This window comes from Melozone crissalis, unplaced genomic scaffold (genome assembly GCF_028551555.1).
Source record: "Melozone crissalis strain CALT ecotype California unplaced genomic scaffold, PUWL_Pcris_2 ptg000041l_1, whole genome shotgun sequence".
NCBI lineage: Eukaryota > Metazoa > Chordata > Aves > Passeriformes > Passerellidae > Melozone > Melozone crissalis.
In genome coordinates this window covers 5,594,672-5,614,611 of record NW_026535819.1, presented here as the reverse complement: position 1 = coordinate 5,614,611, position 19,940 = coordinate 5,594,672, and the positions used below count along the sequence as shown (strand labels likewise).

General features: G+C 45.6%; 1 protein-coding gene across 3 annotated transcripts; it reads left to right on the top strand.

The window, feature by feature from the left end:
* The first annotated feature begins 1,709 nt into the window (after positions 1–1,709).
* Positions 1,710–18,963, top strand: LRRC8A (leucine rich repeat containing 8 VRAC subunit A). 3 transcript variants are annotated; one of them, XM_054284178.1, is made up of 4 exons: positions 1,710–1,775; positions 3,141–3,266; positions 11,785–13,948; positions 17,034–18,963. In XM_054284178.1, the coding sequence occupies exons 3-4, from the start codon at positions 11,792–11,794 to the stop codon at positions 17,307–17,309; spliced, it is 2,433 nt and encodes an 810-aa protein (XP_054140153.1). In that variant the 5' UTR covers positions 1,710–1,775; positions 3,141–3,266; positions 11,785–11,791; the 3' UTR covers positions 17,310–18,963. The 3 variants fall into 3 exon arrangements, with proteins under 3 accessions (XP_054140153.1, XP_054140152.1, XP_054140154.1); XM_054284177.1 differs by having other exon boundaries at positions 1,744–1,814; XM_054284179.1 differs by lacking the exon at positions 1,710–1,775 and adding an exon at positions 2,013–2,058.
* The last annotated feature ends 977 nt before the right edge of the window (positions 18,964–19,940 follow it).

Genomic DNA, 19,940 nt, shown 5'->3' with positions numbered 1-19,940 from the left:
GTTCATGCTGGCATAACCATAGCGGCATATTTTTTTGTGGTATGTAAATACTTTAGCGTGGCAATGGCAGGGAATTTCCCTTTGGGTGAAGCCTTTTGTCATTTTGGAAAATGAATTTCTAAGTCAAAATCCTCTCAAAAACTTCGTCCTGCAGGCTTAATATTATTCGAGAAGGGAAGGGATAAGTGTAAGGTCCTCCTGCCACGATCCTGCAGCATTGCCCGGCCCTGGGTTGTGGGTGGGAGCCGAGCTCTCCCTCAGTGCTTGAGGGCTGACAGCTGCTGCAGTGAGGTGTTGAGAGAAAATTGCCTTCTCTTACCTCTTCCTTTAGTGACAAGGCTTGACCTGCACCCGTGAGTCAGGTCCTGTAAGTCTCCTGAATAATTTCTGTCGCCGTTTCACAGCAGGAAAAAATGAGCCATGGGGAAAGGAAGCGGCTGCATCCGCTGTGCCAAAGGTTCCCAATCCCAACGCGACACCCCTCAGGCATCCCTGAGGTGATTAAGCAGGAGGGAATGTCTGCAGGGAGAGGAAAACTCAGTTGTCTAGATTTCTGTTTAAATCAAACACTGAAACAAACAGATGGAAGGAAAATTTGGTTCTGTAGAATGTTCACGTCAGACCTGGAACTTTCGAATGGCTCAGTGGCTTTTTTTCCTGTGCTTTCTTTGCCCTGTCCTCCACCGGCCTTGTATCTTCCCTGGTTGTTGTTTACCCCTGAACTGAACTAGCTTGATTAGACATATTAGAAAAAAGCCAATTTGGCAGAAAAGTGGCCAATTTTCTGTCAGGTCCATGAGTTGAACTGGTTCAGGGTGGATATGTGGGCAAAAGGTTCTGCAAGGAAAAAGATGTGGGCAGGGAGGAGTAGGGAGACCTTATCTGTCAGGATTTGGACATTATATTGATCCAACAGTATAACGAAACTTCACCTTAATGCCCTCTTGAAATTCAGCAGAAATTTCTGGATGAGGTCAGTGATGTAAAGGACACATCTGACCTTGTACATTTTACTATAAAACTCAAGGAAAGTTTAAACCTTAGTTTTCTTCAGGTAATTTTAATTTAACAAATGCATTGGGACATGAACAATTCTTAACTAGTGTTGAATTAAAAAAAAATAGCTATTGGACTGGGCTGATAAGAGTCTACAGCCCTATGTGCTCGCACTGGGATCCCAGCTCCTCTGGTATAGGTCCTGTGCCGGTGGCTACAGGAAGTTGCTAAGACTTATAATATTCCTAGAAAGCCACAGATGCACTTTATTGTTCCACACATCACTGGTGTAGACAAATTAAAATTGGCTGCACTTAACCACTCAGAACCGCCTGCTGTACACTAATAAAATTACAACTAATGCCTTTGAACCATCCTTTATTAATTTAAAAAGAAATTATGCAGCACAGTGTTCTCCATTAAGTCAGACAAGTAAAAAATAACTACCACTGAATCAGTTTTTTCAGGCACTACAAACTTTTCAGCAGCTGAATGCTTTCTGTTCCTTTAAGACTGGCGCCATTTTGAGCGCTGCCCGGCACCAAGATGGCGCCGCCGCCCTCACTCCCCCCGCTGTTCCCGCCCGCTCCCCTGTGGAGCGCGCCCTGCACAAAGATGGCGCCGCGCCCGCGTCGCCATGCCCACCCCCAAGATGGCGGCGGGACGAGGCGATGGTGGCAGCGCCGGCCGGGTGAGGTCAGATCCGGGGCGGGGCCGCTGCGGGCAGGGCGGACAAAAGGCGCCGGAGCGGCGTAAGGGAGGGTGGGCGCCGCGGGCAGGTGGGTGTGGTGGGTTCTCGGCACGGCCGCGGCGGGCAGGTGGGTGTGCCGCGCTCCCCTCACGCCACGGGCGGGCTGTGGGGACGTGTCCCCCTGTGGGGTGATGTCCCGGAGGGGATGGGGTGGGACGCCGGGTCGGGGGGGGGGGCGCGGCTGAGGGGGCTCGGAAGCGGCGAGCAGGAAGGATTTGCTGAGTAATTGGGCAGTGGTTCGGAGCCTCCGTGTCCCGCCGTCCCTGCTCCCACAGCGCCCGGGGCAGCGGGGTCCTCGCCCCGTCTGTGGGGTGAGGCAGGGCCGGGCTGTGCGCAGTGTCCCCCCGGCGAGGGGAGGACGCCGCTGTTCCTTACCTGCGGACGGAAGGGTGGTGGGGTTTATTTATATCTCCCAGAAGATGTTTTTTTATGTGTCCGGAAATCCGCGGTGGAATGGCGGGGGCTGGTGCCGAGGTGTGCGGGGTTGAGGCTGGTACCCATTGCCTGGAGCGGGGAGAAGGTCAGAGAGTCCTCTCCTCCCGGTGCTGCCTTTGCGGCACTGTGGTACGGCTAAAATGCAATAGCTTTGGTTTGCAGGGTGTTGCTTCAAAATCTGTCAGCCCGAATGGTAACTTTGGGCTCAAGAGGAATGAAGCCTCGGACATCTTCAGCATTATAGGGTTGGACTTTCTCCCACTGATGTCTGTTGTTTCTCATTTCTCCCTGTTGTTAACACAACGCTCTCCGATGTTCTGCAGCCTTCTCCTATATGGCTGGGAGGCTGGATGCTGGAGAGATCCCTCTAAGGATCTGCTCCCTTGCCCGTTTTCCCATGCCCCGTGCTGACATGCAGGAAGCACGGAAAAAAACCCCATCCCTGTTGTAATTTTTGTTGATGGTGCTAAACTGCTTCCACTTCAAGAAGAGCCGTGTTGTGAGTGAAGGGGGCAGTTTCTTAGATCTGGAGTGGTTAGGAGTGTGATCTGTGTTTTCTGATACCTGATAGTTACATTTAAAGTGGATCAAGCTTTTTAGACTAGAAATTAGGCAGTAAAGTCATCTCTTTCCCCATCTGACAATGATTTGTTATTCTTCCTCTACTTGTGTAGACTTAATTGTGATATTAGTATTCAGCATCTCTTTTGGCTTGGTCTGCAACACCTGCTTTTTGGTAACTTCTGTTAGAATCACAGATGCTGGAAATTCCTTCCTGCTGAGTTTTACTTGGCTCCTAGTGTTCTTGCCATATTTCCAGGTATCAGCATGTCTCTTTCTGGCTCCCAGTGACCCTCTGAGTTGTTTGTTGCTTCTTAGATACCGTTTGCTGAGCATTTATATGTCCCTCTGTGAACTCATCTGCTCTTTTTTGCTGAAAATCTGTGTTTCATTTCAGGGAAACTGTTCCCATGGCTTGTGGGGAGTGCAGCGCTTCAGCACTCGCTCGGGATCCAGCAAGTAGGAATATCAGCCACTTCCAGCACAGAGAACTGACGTGCAGATAGCAGAACCCTGCTGCAAGGTGAGGGCTCTGGGCCAGCTCTGAGTGGTCAAGCCAAAAAAAAAAAAAAAGACCTTGCTTAAACATAGATGCAAAGCTCAGTGCATGAGATAATTGATATTGAGGAAAGGTGGAGTGGTGGTGTTAATTAAATTCTGGGTGCCCTTAGCTTGGAGATGACAAAGGAACCGAGCCTTATAAAAAGTAGAATATAACAGTATATAGTCACCTATAAAACTAAATCCTGGCCACATAAACCCTGACTTGTTACTGCACTTAACAGTAAATACAGAGGCTGCCCGGTAAATGTTTTGGTGACTGCTGCCTGGAAGGAATGCAGCTCAGAAGCAGGAGGAGCTGTTGGTTTGGTGGGTGCCCTTCCATTTCCCGTGGGCTGATGTTGGTCCTCCTGTGGAGGCGTCTCCAGGCAGCTTTTCCCAGCGCACTCACCTGTCACCTGTGTGGGTGTCAGTTGGGCAATGACAGAAACCAGGTGCAGGAATCTCCCAGCCTCCTTGGTTCTGCACTGGGACAGTGATTAAAGGCATTGCAGAGTTCTGTGCCCATCTTCAGGATGGGGAATTCTGTCCAGCTTGGCTGTGTTCTGAGCAGGGGTGTGCACTGTGTTCATTCCAGAACAGAAGAAACCCCTCAGGCTCATCTGGTGTTCTGGCAGTTCGCTGACCCTTTTCTTTTTTTAACTTTGTCGTGGTATTTGAAAACTCTTTTAATTCTTGTAGGTCAAAGTCAACATGCATAAATATTTCCTTAAAGCATGCCAGAAGCCATGTGTTAAAAGCTAATGTTGCCATGCTTGAGATGTGAGTGCCTGAAGCCTTTCAGTGATGACTTTCTGAAGCTGGTTACATTATAGTCACTGCTGCAGGCAGTCAAGAGAGATGGTCTGTGGTTTGGGGGTCCCTTGTGCTATTTAAAAAAAAAAAAAAAACAAGTAGTGGAGGTCACATGTATCAAATTATTGCTGTTTGATTAGAGCAGGCTTTTTAGAAGCCTTCATGTGCTTTTTCCAAATAGTAAAGAAGGTTTTTGTTCAGTAGAGTACTTCAGAAGCAAGTCTTTTTGTGTTTAACTGAGCTTAACTGGTATCTCAGAAAATAGAGGTGCACTATCTGGTGAGTGGTGCTGGAGAAGGGTTTATTAGGATTTCTGGGTGGGGCTCATTAAAGTGAGGGGGGCTGTGCACATTTATTGTTTTGGTAACAGTTAAAATTCAGTCTTCAGTTGCTGTGTGGTGAGTCTCCCTTTATGCATTTTTACAAGTGTTTTCAAACCCAGCCTCAGTTTAGGTTTTGCACACTAATACTGAATGGGCATTCAGCAGTCTACATGCTTTGGAGAGTGTATCTTGAATGCTTCCAAGCAGCTTTTTTCTTAAACAACTGATGTGGTGCATGTCTTGTATTGCAACTTGAAATCCAGTTCCTATAGCTGGGTTATCTCTGCCCTTCCTGCTGCTGTGAAACTGCTTTTGAAACTAAAAGGTGAATTCAGTCCTGGCCCCCTTGCTGAAGTAACAGCGCTACCCTCACCTTGTGTACCAAACATTGTTAACATGTGCTATAAAATTACCTTGGCAATTCACAAAGCTCCTCTAGTGACTGCTGCTCCTGGAGCTTCAGCCTGCTTCTGTGCACAGTAAAGATGTGTGCTGGTCTAGTTAACAGGTTCTCTTTTAGGGTTTTGGTTTTATCAGGCCTTGATGATGCAGGGTGAGGTGGTCTGTTTTTTATTAACTAATACAGTCAGAAAATGTTCTGAGCTGGAAGTCACAGTTTTGGAGCTGGTGGCCCTGAGGGCAAGCCCTGTAGTAGGGAATGTATGAAGAGGTACTTGCTCCTCTTTGCTCAGACTGGGACAAGATATTAATGTTGATGTCTTAATTGTCTTGCATTGCTCTGGTCTGTGTTGTCTTTCATCCTGCCTGGCTCATCTCTTGGAGCTTGAAAATAACTGTGGTAACACCCATGGATTTGTGCATGTTGTGACAGTCTGTCATCAATGAATTAAGTTATCCTTGCTTTTACTCACTTGGAATTTATTGTTGCCTTCTTATCTGCTGTTAGTTATGCCAAAGCTCTGCTCTGTCTACCCTTCCCACAGAGAACTGAGAGCAGCTGGTTCCTCCAGCTCTCAGTGCTGGAGTTCAGTGCTGAAGAGCCCCTCCTGCATCTGGTGAGCTGCTTGGAGCTGGTCTGGTTTTCTTGAGTGGTTACTAGCAGAATTAATTCAATCACTTGTATCAGGCAGCACAAGGGACTGCTTCATTGTGTCCTGTTGGAGGCAGCCAGTCATGCTTTTCCAAGACAGGTTCAATGCCCTGTCCTTGAAGCATTTTTGTTATGGCAAAGAGAAAATTAATTTTGGATAGGAAGCCTGTGGCCATGTGCATTCATAATTTATAAGCTGACACAGCCATTTTGCTCTGGTTTACATCAGTGTTGGAAGTCATCTGATGGACTTAAATTTACAACACCAGCACACAGTCCCTGCCCCAAGTGTCAGTGATGCTGGGAACTACAGACTGTGCTCAGTTCTGTGCAGCTGGGGCAAAACACTGTCAGGAGGAAGAAAATGTGGCAGGCCAAGCTGAGTCTAGCATGGATTGTTCTGGTGGTGCAGCTGTTCTTCCCTGTGCTTGTCAGGACACGTGTGGCTGTGATGGTAAACAGGAGCTGTTGCACTAAGCTTGAGACTGACAGTCTTGCATCTGACAGAGTCAGTTAATGGCTAGGTGTGAAGATGATAAAATACTACTCCAAATGTAGGTGGATTATTCTTTTTAATGAACTTCAATGAAGACAATGTGATGCAGTGGATTCACTTCATTGTGCTATGTCATGTGGCTTGGGTGGGGCTGAACGCTGTGAAAACCACCTTAGCCTGCTTTCAGTGTTGGGTTCACTGCCTGTTCCACCCTGTCAAAATGATAAATGACCCTTTTAACTTGACATGGAATCATAGAGTGGTTTGGGTTGGAAAGGACCTTAAAGATCACCTAGTGATCTTGTTCATTTCTCTGCTTCAGAAGATGTTTTGTCCCACAGGAGGGTTTTATCTTTTAAAAGCATAAGGGGCCTGATGCAGGAATAATGGTTATTTAGGGCTTTGGTGTCTGGCTTCACTGCTGTTTTGTTCTAAGCAGCAAAGGACAAAACAACTGCAGTTGTTCCATCTCATGTCTTGGGCTTTTCCAGTTGATCATGTGGCTGTTCTTGAGCTTGGAAGGTTTTCTGAGGGGTGCCTGAAAGCAGCTCTGTTTTCAGTCTCCCTTTTTTCCCCCCCCTCTTAATTCTGGACCTAGTAAACATGGGGGAGGAGAAACATAAATTCCCAGTCCCATTTCTGCCCAGTAAGCTCTTGCATTTCCTGATTTTTGAACAAAGAGCTCTGTGTCATGCCCTTCTTTAGGATTTCAGGTGGCAGCTTGCTGAGGAGGGAAGCTCTGCTCTGTTGAAAACTTACTGTAACGTGTTGGAGCGCGTTAATAATCAGGGCTGTAGTCTTGAAAGCATCAAGGTTTTTATTTCCTCTGTCTACCTCTGATGCTGTCAGCACCTGAACAACTCCCTCTCTCTGGGCTTCTGAGAGGTAAGAAATTCTGTCAGCAGGGTTTGACTTGTGCTTTGTAGTCCACAATTTTAAAATGAAATCAACTGGTAATTAAAAATACGTATACACAAAACCAAAGGGTTGCCAGATTCAACATAAAAATTCATCCACGTCTACTTACCCAGAACTGTTTTGTGAGACTAAATGTGAGGATTTTCTTAAAATCAGGGGGGTTTGTGCATTGTTGTGTGTCTTGATGTCGTGTATATAAGTGCTTTCTGGCCAATAGCTTTGTTAGTAACAGAAAGGAGGAAAGAGGAGGCTGGATAAAGTATTCAGCAATGATGAGTCAAGCTGACAAACTGGCCAGTGAAACAGAACAGTGATGTTGTTTCTGTTCCCTCTGTCCTGAGCTGGATGTCCTGGCCAGCAGCTGCAGGCAGGAATTTGAAGTACTGTTCAGCTAGGTGTCTGTTGACAATAGGTGAATCTTCAGTTTTTGAAATTAAATGGTTTTGGACAGAGGAATTGTCAAAATCTGAATAGTTACTCTGTTAGTACCTGTGGTTTGTGGGAAGCATTCATGCTCTCAGCTCTGTCAGCCTTTAAGAAGGCACTTGCTGCTTTTATGATGTCTGTCAGCTAGATGCATTTAATCTTGTTTCTGACTGGTTTTACTGTGTAGGTGTGGTTTGTTCAGAATGTCCCTGTTATTCCAACATGAGTGATTATCTTTCTCCTCCAGGTGTGTTTGGTAAAACATAGGATTAGCACTTGGTGATGCTTATGGTTGGCTGGAGGCTGGGAAGGTTTGGCAGGCTGGTTATGTAAGTCTGGAACTGCTGTTCCTTCACTTGGGACAGCCTGTTCAGCAGTAGTGGGGAGGCTGGAGGTTTGTGCCCAGCAGGCTGAGGCAGGGATGGTCCCTGCTGGGATGCAAATCTGGATCCAGGTGAATTTGCAGGCACTGAAAAGGTTTGTAGTAGCCAAACATGGAATGTGTAAATATTTCCAGGAGCATATTTATCTTGGCTGTATTGATCCTGTTATGTAACAATGGGGCTTTAGCATACAAATCTTTTACTGAACAATCTCAGATGTTGCTGTTCTAAACTGACCTGAGGTGGTTCTTTACTGGATGTAGAGAAGCTCCAAGTAGTGTTACTTGATGTAGCTGAAACCCTCCAATGTAAAGTCATTTCTGAGGGGGCAGGGGTGGGGGACTGCTCAGGGACTGTGTGGTAGATGTGGCTGGTAAGTTGAGAGGAGTTTGGACAGAAGTTTTCATGTATCAGCTTATGCAAGTTTAGTAAAATCAACTTGTCCTTAAGCACTCTCTCAGAATCTCAGTATTGATGACTTCCTGAGGCAGAGGAAACTTGCAAATTTGCCTGGTCCTGGGCTCCAACTGGAAGGCTCTGCAATTTGAAGTAAATATGAAAGAGCTTGGACCCTTCTTCACCAACACTGCCCTGACACTGAACTTCCTTTTCTGTAGCTGTTCCTGTCCATAAACTCATTCACTCAGTTCAGGTGTTCTGTGCTCAGCCCTTGGTGAGGCTGTGTGCTGGAAGTGACTTGGCAAATAAAGCTTCTTCACCTGACATACCATCCTGGAATCCGACTCTTAAAAAGAGCAGAAGCTTGAAATCTCCAGTGTTCTGGTCCTGGAGATCTTGGTTTGCTCTTGGTCACACGGAAGGTAGCTTTATTTCTGGCCAGCTCTCTTCATGCAAGGATTGTTCCCAGTCCTAGGCCAGAGTAATGCCCTCCATGTAAATCCCTCTGTTCTGCTGCCCATGTTGGGGGAGTTGGTGTTCCAGCTACCTGCGTGTTTTCTCCCTGTAGAGTGGTGGAAATCCAAGTCCTTGTGGGAAGAATCCTTCTGTGCATGGGAGACTCGAGTGACAGAGATGAGCCCTGAGAATGTGACTTGTAGTCTGCTGTTGTCATCCACCTTAGCAGCAAAACTGCTCTAACCCAGCATGGAGAATGTTGCAGCAAGAATCGTGCTCTAAAATCATTACAGGATGGAGTTCACAAAGTAAAGATGACATTTGATGACAAGATGATCTCCTGATGTAGAACCATCAGGAGTTAGAGCTGAATTGTATGCATAGGGAATCTGGTGAGGAGGGATGTGACTTTCTCCATCTACTTTTTCACGTTTTTGCTGGGTACTTTTCCCTTTCATTGCAGATACTGGGAATAAGGTTAGATAAGACAGTAAATTCCAGCTCCTGCAAAGGTGGCCCCTAGTTTTATTGTTCCTCTTTGGGACTTGAATTAATGAGGTCTCCACTGCTGCCAGAAGTGGGAATTTGCTGTCAATGTTCTTTTCTTCCCCTAGTGCCCCTGTCATTGTTCCTGGAAGGCAGGAGGTTTCCTGCTCCACCCTGTTAATTGCTGACACTGAACTGTAATAGGTTTCAAGGGATGCTCATGATTTTTTTTTAGGTGTCTTGTAAGTGCACGGTGTAAAGGGGGATTTCCTACCCCACGTGACTGGTAAGCAGAACTAGGGAGCCAGCTATGCTAATTTCTTTTTTGTTTCCTTCCTACATATCCTGAGCTACAAATCAAAGTGAGTAAAAGGTTAATTTCTTGTGAGAAAGAATTAGGCATTTTCTGGATTGAACAAATTGAGTAAACCCACATGTTTGCAAATATCATGAGACCCCAGTTCCAGAAGAGATCACCCCAGTTTCATAATGTTACTATGGAGGGTCTGATATTGCCTACACGTTTGTCTACCAAGAAGGGAGGAAGCAGGAAGGACCTTTGAGGACAAGTAGTATCAAGGCAAGAAGAAAGAGATAAACATATTTTTTCCCCTTGATATGGAGTAGAAGGAGTAGGTTCTTTCATGAATAGCTGTTTAACTGCTGGATTCATTTCAGGTGTTCTGGTGTGTAGAGAGAGTTTCTGCTTTATCCTGCAGTTATTATTTCTGTGGTACTCACAGACAGCTTTTCCTAAGTGTACCTTGCACGTGGGCTCTCCTCTCCCTGGGGCAGATGTATTCCAAGGAGGAAGCTGAAATGCTTTGCCTAGGGCTTGCAGCAAGGCAGTCACAGGGCTGGGAGGGAGGCTTTCAAAACCTTGTCAGTCTCCTCTGGCTGCTCAGGTGCTCTCCAGAAGAAGTTAAGCTTTGGCTGCTCCCTCCCCTGTGGATGCACATTTCTCCTGCCCTGTTTAGTGCAGTTCCTTCTTGCAGAGGTGTGTCAGCCACTTCTCTGGGGTTCTACAGGACATTTTTTTCCTCTGACAGTGCTCTACATCACTGTTTTCGTCCCTTGTTTGTGATTTTGCTGGTTGATCATTAATAGATTTGCTGTTCCTTGTTTTACTGAATTTGTAGAACAGGTAATACCACTTTTTCCTCTCAAAATTACCCACAAAAAGAAAGTGGAATTTCCCCAGTATGGCTTTTGTGATGGACTAATGTAGTGGTGGACCTGGATGGGCAGAAGGAAAAACTTTACTTCAGGAATAGTTTTCATCTATCAATCTGCCACCTGTAATTGCTTGAAACTTTCCCAAGCAGCACTGAGCCAAAGCTGTCATTTGACCACTTATTGTTGTAAACAGCAAACCAAAGAATAGAGTTCTGTATTTAGTGTCTCTAGGGAATGTGGTGCTTTCTGAGTTCATGTTAGGAATGGCTTTCTTTGCAGTTCAGTGGTGGAAGTTAATTTTAAATAAAAACTTGAGTTCTACCAAAGCAAGCAGTGTGGGCACCCCTGCCTTGTCACAGAAGGCTTTGTCCCAATCAGTGATATTGAGCTTTTGGCCCTCCAGGACTTGTTGGACTGTCTGTACAAATGAAATCTTATGGCTTGGGGTAGCATGCTTGAATTTTTTTTTCTCCTTTATACTTGAATTGTGTGGGCTTCAAAATCACTGAAAGACTAATGCTTGTCTTCTTGCTCCTGAACTCTGCTAGAAGGATGCTGTGGTGTTACTGCTTTTTCACTGTCATTAGAATGAGTTACAGTGACTCCATGTCCTTCTGTGTTACCTGTCAAATAGGGGAATTTTGTGAGCTCCATTATCCATGGATCAGTGAGGCTTTGGGGCTTGTTGAAGAGCCTGCTCAAAGTTTTATCTGCAAGTCTGAAGGACAGAATAAGCACTGCCATCAGGCCTGTGCTTCCCAGAACCTTTTGATTTCCTTTGTGACACTTAAATCCCTGCTGGGATGAACTCTAGGTTGATCAGAGAAGCAAATTCTTCGAAGTATTTTTTCCCCTTCCTCTGTTTCTGAAGGAAGGCAAAAACCCAGCTGCTACAGCATTTCAGTACTGAATTTCTCAGAAGGCAAGTAGCTAATCTTTCCTTGGAGAATTAACACAAAGGAAGGAAGCCAAAATTACTTACTTGGAAAAGTCATGATGTTGAGCAATGTTTTTTCTCTTTTCCAGCTTGTTTTATGAATGTCATAATGAGTTGCATCAATGAAGTGGTTCTAGGAAACATAACTGTGTTGTATGTAGATCTTTTTCTTTGCCCCTTCTGCCATATGCAGAATTTTGTGTAGAGCAGTAACAAACCAATGATAAATATGGTCTGTGTGTAGATTTTATCACTTCTAACAGTGCTGACAAATTCCTTCAGCCCTGAAATAAAATCCCCGGATAGAACAGTAAATTTCCAAGTACTGGTCTGGTCAAGGGAGTTAAGTCTGCCCTGTGAGCTTTCTTTGAGTGTCTTACCCCACAGACTGCTAACAATAAATACCAGTTCTGAGGTTTTGTGACAATTTGTCTGTCAGGGAAGGCTGAACAAATGTCACCGCCTGGGCTATAGCAAATGACTCACAGGCAGCCTCATTCATTTGTCTCACAGTTACTTGAAATTGCATCTCAGCTAATCCCAGTTTTGCTATGCCAGCACTTAACATGTGTTTTCTCATGCCCTCTCGAAGAGCAGAACAAAACTCTCTGAGCTGTTTCTGGTTTGCTTCCAGGTGAATCATGATTCCAGTCACCGAGCTGCGCTACTTCGCTGACACCCAGCCAGCCTATCGCATCCTGAAGCCATGGTGGGACGTGTTCACGGACTACATCTCCATCGTGATGCTGATGATCGCCGTGTTCGGAGGGACGCTGCAGGTCACCCAGGACAAAATGATCTGTTTGCCCTGTAAATGGGTTACCAAAGACTCTTGCAATGACTCTGTCAGGGGATGGACAGTGGCAGCCCCGGAGCGTCCCTACTACAACACCAGTCTTGTTTCCTCGGCTGATTCAGGGCCTACAGGGATCCGATACGATCTGGACCGGCACCAGTACAACTACGTGGATGCGGTGTGTTACGAGAACCGTCTGCACTGGTTTGCCAAGTATTTTCCTTATCTGGTGCTGCTACATACCCTCATCTTTCTGGCTTGTAGCAACTTCTGGTTCAAGTTCCCAAGGACCAGCTCCAAGCTGGAGCATTTTGTGTCTATTTTGCTGAAGTGTTTTGACTCTCCATGGACAACGAGAGCGTTGTCTGAGACGGTAGTGGAAGAGAGTGATACCAAACCAGCATTTGGAAAAATGAATGGCTCCATGGACAAGAAATCCTCCACGGTCAGTGAGGATGTGGAAGCCACTGTTCCCATGCTGCAGAGAACAAAGTCTCGAATTGAGCAAGGGATTGTGGACAGGTCTGAGACTGGTGTCTTGGACAAAAAGGAAGGTGAGCAAGCCAAAGCACTCTTTGAGAAAGTGAAAAAGTTCCGTACTCATGTGGAAGAGGGAGACATAGTTTATCGCCTGTACATGAGACAGACCATAATCAAAGTAATCAAGTTCATTCTGATAATTTGCTATACTGTGTACTATGTCAACAACATAACGTTTGATGTAGACTGTAAAGTGGACATTGAGAGCTTGACTGGCTACAGGATGTACCGCTGTGCTCATCCTTTGGCCACTCTCTTCAAGATCTTGGCTTCTTTCTACATCAGTCTGGTGATTTTCTATGGTTTGATCTGCATGTACACACTGTGGTGGATGTTGAGGCGGTCACTCAAGAAATACTCCTTTGAGTCCATCCGGGAGGAGAGCAGTTACAGTGACATTCCTGATGTGAAAAATGACTTTGCTTTTATGCTCCATCTGATCGATCAGTACGACCCCCTCTACTCCAAGCGCTTTGCTGTCTTTCTGTCAGAGGTGAGTGAGAACAAATTGCGGCAGCTGAACCTCAACAATGAGTGGACTTTGGAGAAACTACGCCAGAGGATCACCAAAAACTCTCAGGATAAGCTGGAATTGCATCTTTTCATGTTGAGTGGCATTCCTGACACAGTCTTTGACCTCATCGAATTGGAGGTCTTGAAGCTGGAGCTTATCCCTGATGTCACTATTCCCCCCAGCATTGCTCAGCTCACCAGCCTTAAGGAACTGTGGCTCTACCACACAGCTGCCAAAATTGAGGCCCCAGCCCTTGCCTTCTTGAGGGAGAATTTGAAATCTCTCCACATCAAGTTCACAGACATTAAGGAGATTCCTCTTTGGATTTATAGCCTGAAGACACTAGAGGAGCTTCACCTGACAGGGAATTTGAGCGCTGAAAACAACCGGTACATTGTGATAGATGGTCTGAGGGAGCTGAAGAGGCTGAAGGTGTTGAGGATGAAGAGTAACCTCACCAAACTGCCACAGGTGGTGACAGATGTTGGTGTCCATCTTCAGAAGCTTTCCATCAACAATGAGGGCACCAAGCTTATTGTCCTCAACAGCCTTAAGAAGATGGTCAACCTGACAGAGCTCGAGCTGATCCGGTGTGACTTGGAACGCATTCCTCACTCAATCTTCAGCCTCCACAATCTGCAGGAAATAGACCTGAAGGACAACAACCTAAAGACTATTGAGGAAATCATCAGCTTCCAGCACTTACATCGTCTCACTTGCCTTAAACTGTGGTACAACCACATTGCCTACATCCCCATGCAGATAGGCAACCTGACCAACCTGGAGCGCCTTTACCTGAACCGTAACAAGATAGAAAAGATCCCCACCCAGCTCTTCTACTGCCGAAAGCTTCGGTACTTGGATCTCAGCCACAACAACTTAACTTTCATACCACCAGATGTTGGACTTCTTCAAAACCTGCAGAATCTGGCTGTGACAGCCAACAGGGTAAGTGAGCAAAGAGCCAAGTTGCTGTGTGAGGAAATAGTGCTGGCACTTCTGTTATCTGTGTGATTAAACATGCTACAATGGTCTGTGGATACAACTGGCACTGCTTTTGTATCTCTCTGAGGGGTTTATCTAAGGCCAAACATTGCAGATAGCTCCAGGGCAAGCCTGTCTTCCAAGAGTCCTTGTCCTGTTGCATTTCTTCTCTTAACAGTGAGGCTGCTTCCAAGTGCCAATTGGAGGCTGTTTAGAAACCCTGGAGGTCAGTTGTTTCTCTGCAGTTGGAAGCATGTAGTCTCTAGATTGACATCGATTTTGGGCTTAAAATGGAGATCTGAGGAAGTGTAGTCTTAATCTAAAACTATGTTCTTAAACCGGCCTACTTCAGACATGTGCATATACTGTGGGAGCAGCCATGTAGGGCATGCATGTCTGGCTTACAGCTTCCCTTAAGAGTACCTTGAATTTGCAGGGAGTACTCCATAGTTTGGTCTTGTAAACATGTTCTTTTTGTTTCAGTCTAAGTGCAGGACAGAGAAGAGTGGATGACCAAGTGTGCTCTGCTGCCTGATTACCATAAGATGTTTCTTGGCTTGTGTTGGAGGGTGTTTATTTGCTTAAAGTAAACTATACCCATGTCTAGTTCTTTGTTTCTTTTTTTAAGACTAAGGAGACTTCATTTACCATATCTGACAAAGCTGAAGCTTTCATTCATTCTGTCTGCAAATTCCTGGGAGACTTTTTCCCTTTGAGTTTATCATCACCTTAAGTTGAAAGAACTTCTAACACTAGTACAAATTGCAGACAGATAATGAAGTGCTTCTGGTTTCTTCTGGGACCAAGCAGGATTGTCTGGAGCAGTGCTAGTTTTCACTGTCATACATCAAGGTCCTTTCTACTATTGGCAAGATCTGTTGCTGGCTGAACACTGCCAGATTGCTTGTGAGAGACACAGAACAGCTTTGACTTTTCACAGAAGTGCTCTCAAATCAAGTATTTAATTTCTAGTATATTTCAGTATTAGACAGGGCTCCTAAAACTCCAGCCATAAGTTGAGGTTAGTGTCTGAAAGAGCTTGTGCCTCTGCAGAGTAGGAGCAGACAAGGAGCAGTCATTCACCAGCTCCAGCTGAACATCTGCTCACTGGGGTTTCCTGGCACTGGAGGATTATGCATGTGTTTGTGTGGGTGGCTGAAGCTCTGGTAAACTTTGTGGTATGTTACTGTTTAGAACTCAGATAATTCTGCACCATTTGCCTTCTGGCAGCCTTCCTAGCACAGCTTCCCAAGGGTTAATCTGCAGTGTGTCCTCGAGCATTTCTTGGATGAGTGGAGTTAGAGGCAGCTCCATTTCCTGCAGCACAGTGTGGCACCACCCATTTCTCTCTGAAAAAAAAACCAAAAAACATGAAACAGGAAAGCTAGAGCAGCCTTTGCTCCAGTGGCTTCAGAAACAAAAGGTGGTGAAGACCCCATGGAACAGCCAACCAGTGCTAGGTACCTGGGCAAGCCAGAATTACTGACAACCTGGTTACTCCCGGTAAATGGTGACAGCAAGAAACACAAGGACTGGTAGACTGGCACTTCCCAAGACCAGGAATTATCTCAAATGTCCTCTCCTAGTTCAGCAGTGTTAGTAAATAGAGACTTCTGGAGTTGGCTGGCACTGCTGTCCTGTCCTGGAAAGCAGGCTGTTCTAACACATTGCTTCCTTCCTAAACCAATACTTGTCCCTCAAATAACTCTATTATTTTCAAGAGTCTGTGATCATATGTTGCTGTTTGCAAAACACTCCAGTACCAGTAACAATGACTGCATTGAATTGTCTCTAATTGGTCTGGTTTCATCTTGGCTTTTTCTTAGATTGCTCCTCGTTCAGAATGGATTGCAGGCTAATTTAGCACAAATGATATGCTACATAATTTGAGTTTAGAGGAGTCATGTTTGCTTTTAAAGGCAAACTATAGCCTCCAAGCTGAGACTTTGTATTAAGGGGAGGATCCTGAGTTGCTGCATTTAGTTTCTAGCCTAGTGTTTGCTAAACCTTAGCCGTAGGAAGAAATTCTTTGGGAAGACAGGACTATTACAACGATTTGCTAGAAATAAGTCTTACTAAATTAGTTATTCATGGTTACCTGAAGGTGGTGTTGGGAAAGCTAACAGCTGCTGACTTTGTTCTTGTTTTATTTTTGGCACTGTAAAAAATCCCTGTGACCTGGAGCCTAGAAAGTCTTTGCAACATTTTGCAGCCCTACGGAAAGAATGGAAGAAGATTCCTGGTCCTCAGGACCAGGAGGTTGTACCCATATAAGGGGACAGAGATTACAGCCCAACTAGAAGTCCTGATTAAATCCAGTCTTTGTTCAGTGTAATGTCAACTGTAGAATGGTGTCTTAAAGGAAAGGAACCAAGATCCAATGACAGAATTAAGGATTTGGGATGGAAAGAAGCCAGTACCGATTAAAGCATTGACAGTGTAGCCCAGCTGTGAGCAGGTTTCTGGTCCTCTAATCCTGGAGACAACATCTGCTTTAGTGTTGTAGGCAGGGGACCAGGACACCAGCTGGTTCATCACAGGTCCAACAGGTCCAATTTATTGAAGAAAGCATCAAACACTTATACAGCAAATAATAAGCTTATGAATATTCTGTAAGCCAAGCAATCTATTGGTTAAACTATACCATGAACTCTTCCTCATTCCTTAGGGGTTACATCTCTCTTTTCTCATGTCTCTTTCACTATTTGTTATCCTACTACAGCTAGGCCCAAGGACACACTATCTAGCAGGTGCAAAACTTGGAATTAGCCACGGCTTTGTATTTTTCCAGTCTCTAGTCACCTAAATTTCCCAACACTTTAGCCACCATCACTGGTGATCTCTTGTAACTAGTGCAGTGTCTGAAAGAGGAATCCATACAATCATAGCACTGGGAGCACCCAGAGCAGGAAGCTCAGAAAGCAGGAACTCACTCAAGGGAGAAGTGGATGATTGAAAATGACTCTGTAAACCTTGGAGCTTCGTGTTGGCTCGATAGTCACCTGTGTCTGTTGGTGACTTTGCCTATGATTGATTTCTTTTGTTTCAGATTGAGAGTCTCCCACCAGAGCTGTTCCAGTGCAGGAAGCTGAGAACCTTGAACCTGGGCAACAACGTGCTGCAGTCGCTGCCCTCGCGGGTGGGAGAGCTGACCAACCTGTCGCAGATCGAGCTGCGCGGGAACCGCCTGGAGTGCTTGCCCGTGGAGCTGGGGGAGTGCCCGCTGCTCAAACGCAGTGGGCTCGTGGTGGAGGAGGACCTGTTCAACACCCTGCCCTTGGAAGTCAAAGAGCGCCTCTGGAGGGCAGACAAAGAGCAAGCTTGAACCCCTGAGAAAAGGGGAAAGCCTCTGATCAACTAGAAGGAAGCAAAAGGCCATTTCAGTCCCCTTTCACCCAGATGCTCCCCTTTCTCCGCTCCAATCACTATCAAACTGGCCAAGGAGTACTTGACAAACATGACTCTGAATGAGTCAGCTTCTTGCCTCAGATGCAGGATGGGGGAGGCTTGGGATGAGGATGAAGACAGATTAATTGGCCTCTGAGCAGGGCCCAGGGGGAATTAGAGGTGTTGCTGTTCTTCTGAACAGGAATTGGGGTGAGGTGGATGGTGCTGGTGAGAAGAAATGACCTTTGAATGGAGGAGAAAATGAATGTGGGGATTGCTGCATTGCTCCTAATAGGGCTTGTATGTGTCAGGGGCTGAGGGACTCCAGTGTCCTGCAAGCAAAGATCAAGAGACAAGGAAACCTCTTGAACCTCCATCTCTGTGACAGCTGGACTCAGATTCAGTCAGTGAGTCCCCAGACTGGGGTGGGATAGGACACAGACAGCTGATTTTATCTAGATGCTGGCATTAGGATTTGAGAGATAAACATCTCGCAGCTGCTTGAAGGCAGAATTTTTTTTTTTACTAATTTTCTTTCCCCTTTGCACACTCCCTACCTTCTCTGCCCCTGGAGAAGGAACCAAACCTTTAAGATTGCACTACTGTAATGGTTTCAAGTCACTTGTTTGGGTGAGTAGATCACAGCATCCTTCTCCAGCTGATGTCCTGGAGGCACTGACACAGTTCCAGAGCTTTAACCTGTTCTGAAATGGATGGTTATAGTGCAGGTGGGAGATCTGGATAAAAAGCAGTTGGACTGTCTAATCTACTCTCTGAGAAGCATTGAGTTGCTTCTGGCTTTTTAGTTCCAAGTTACTTTTTAATTGCTGTTATTTTGTTGCATATCAAGTAGAAATGTACAACTGGCCAGTGTGTCAGGGGCTCTCATGGGGCTGGAGAGGAAATTTGGGCTTCCTCTGCACCTCTTGTCCCCCATTCTGCCTTCCCCCAAAATTAAGTTGTTAAATTAAGTTGTTCAGTGCTCTGCCAGTGTTTTTCATGGATGCAGTCTAGAGAGCTGCTTGATTGCTCTCTTCTGTTGTTCCCCTCACTTTAACAGCTGTCAGTTCCTGTTACACCTCTTGACCTAAATAGGAGGCTAAAGCTGATTGAACCTGGTGCTGGAAAAGAAATCTTGTCCTCTTGTTTGTTCCTTCCCTTTTCATTCCCTCAGTGTTAAGGGGGAGAATGAGAATCCTCTGTGGACTGAGCTCTTCTGACTTCCTGAAACAGAGCAGCCTTTACTGAAACAAGTTCAACCTGTTTGGTGGTATTTGTCAAAAAACCCCTCCACCTTCTGGGCTGGCAGAGGTAGATAATGTGTAACAGTTACTGATTATCTTGTCCTTAAGGTGGGGTGGTTAAGATGCCTCCAGGACACAAAGGTTTTCGTTTTTCCATCAGAAGGAAGAGGAGGCACCTGGACCTACAGGTCCTGCTTGTAACATTCTGCATCAGGTTGGCTCCAAGGTGCAGTGCTGCAAGCTGGGGGATGAGAAGTTTGGAGGCCTCCCATGTGTACAGAGGGGGAAGCTCCATCCAGCTCCAGAGTGATTCCTGACAATCTGCCAGGAGTGCCCTGGCTTATCACCTGGCTTATCACCTGGCTTGTGGTGATCCCCTGGATGTTGGGGCAATAAGGCACAGTGTGGCTCTCTTCATCAGATGTAAGATATGAAATATATATATACTAAATATGCTGAAACCATGAACAATGTTAACTGGACTCTGGATTTATTGATGTTCAGATGCTTAAATAAAGCTACATTAAAATCAGGAGATCTGTTTATAAAACTGCTTTTAAGAAAAATGTAAATCTTGCTTCCCTTAGTCCATTCATTATGAAACATCTAAACAGTCCAGGGGATAATATAATTAAATCTCCATCTGGGAGGCAAGGTACTGTAAAAGCTTTTCTGGCTTCTAATAGGGTTAGTGTCTTGAAATTGTGTTAGAGCTGGGGCCACAGCTGAAAGGATGGGGAAGGACTGATGTTGATTGGATTGTATTTGTATTTGCCCAAGCATTTTGGATCACAGAAAGGACAGAAATTGTTAGGTGTGCTTTGTTTCCTGAGTAAAGCAGGAATGGCTTCAGGCTTAGCTACAGAAATGCTGTTTTCCAGTCAGTTCCCTGTGGTGGATGTGGGGGCTGTTTGGATGGTAGGAATGGTGGATGCTTTTTTCCTTAGTCTGTGCTAAAAGGTAGCACTAGAGAATAACAGCCCCTGAATGGAGATGTGGACTCTGTTTGCTATTCAAGGCCACTGGGTGACTGTTTTATTACTCATGTATTTTAGAGCAGGAAGGGCTGAAAGGGCAAAGCACCCCTGGGAGTTTCACTTGGCTCACAGGAGCAGTGAGGTTTCTCCAGGATGCCCAGACTGGAGATGAGTGCTTTGACTTTTGATTCCAGGTGTGGTTTAAATTATACAACCTAAACTTTGCACAGCTGGGTTAGAGTTTCTATAAACAGCTCCTGCCAGTATGCTGCAGTGCTTCTAGAAGCTTGCAATGCTCCTGAACAGCTCTGAGTCCCAGCAGGATGGGTGAACAACAGACTATTCTGC

Excerpts from the sequence above, each read along its gene's own strand:
- LRRC8A (XM_054284178.1), top strand. The coding sequence starts at position 11,792 with ATGATTCCAGTCACCGAGCTGCGCTACTTCGCTGACACCCAGCCAGCC. Across the intron at positions 13,949-17,033 it reads TGGCTGTGACAGCCAACAGG|ATTGAGAGTCTCCCACCAGA; the intron begins GTAAGTGAGCAA and ends CTTTTGTTTCAG.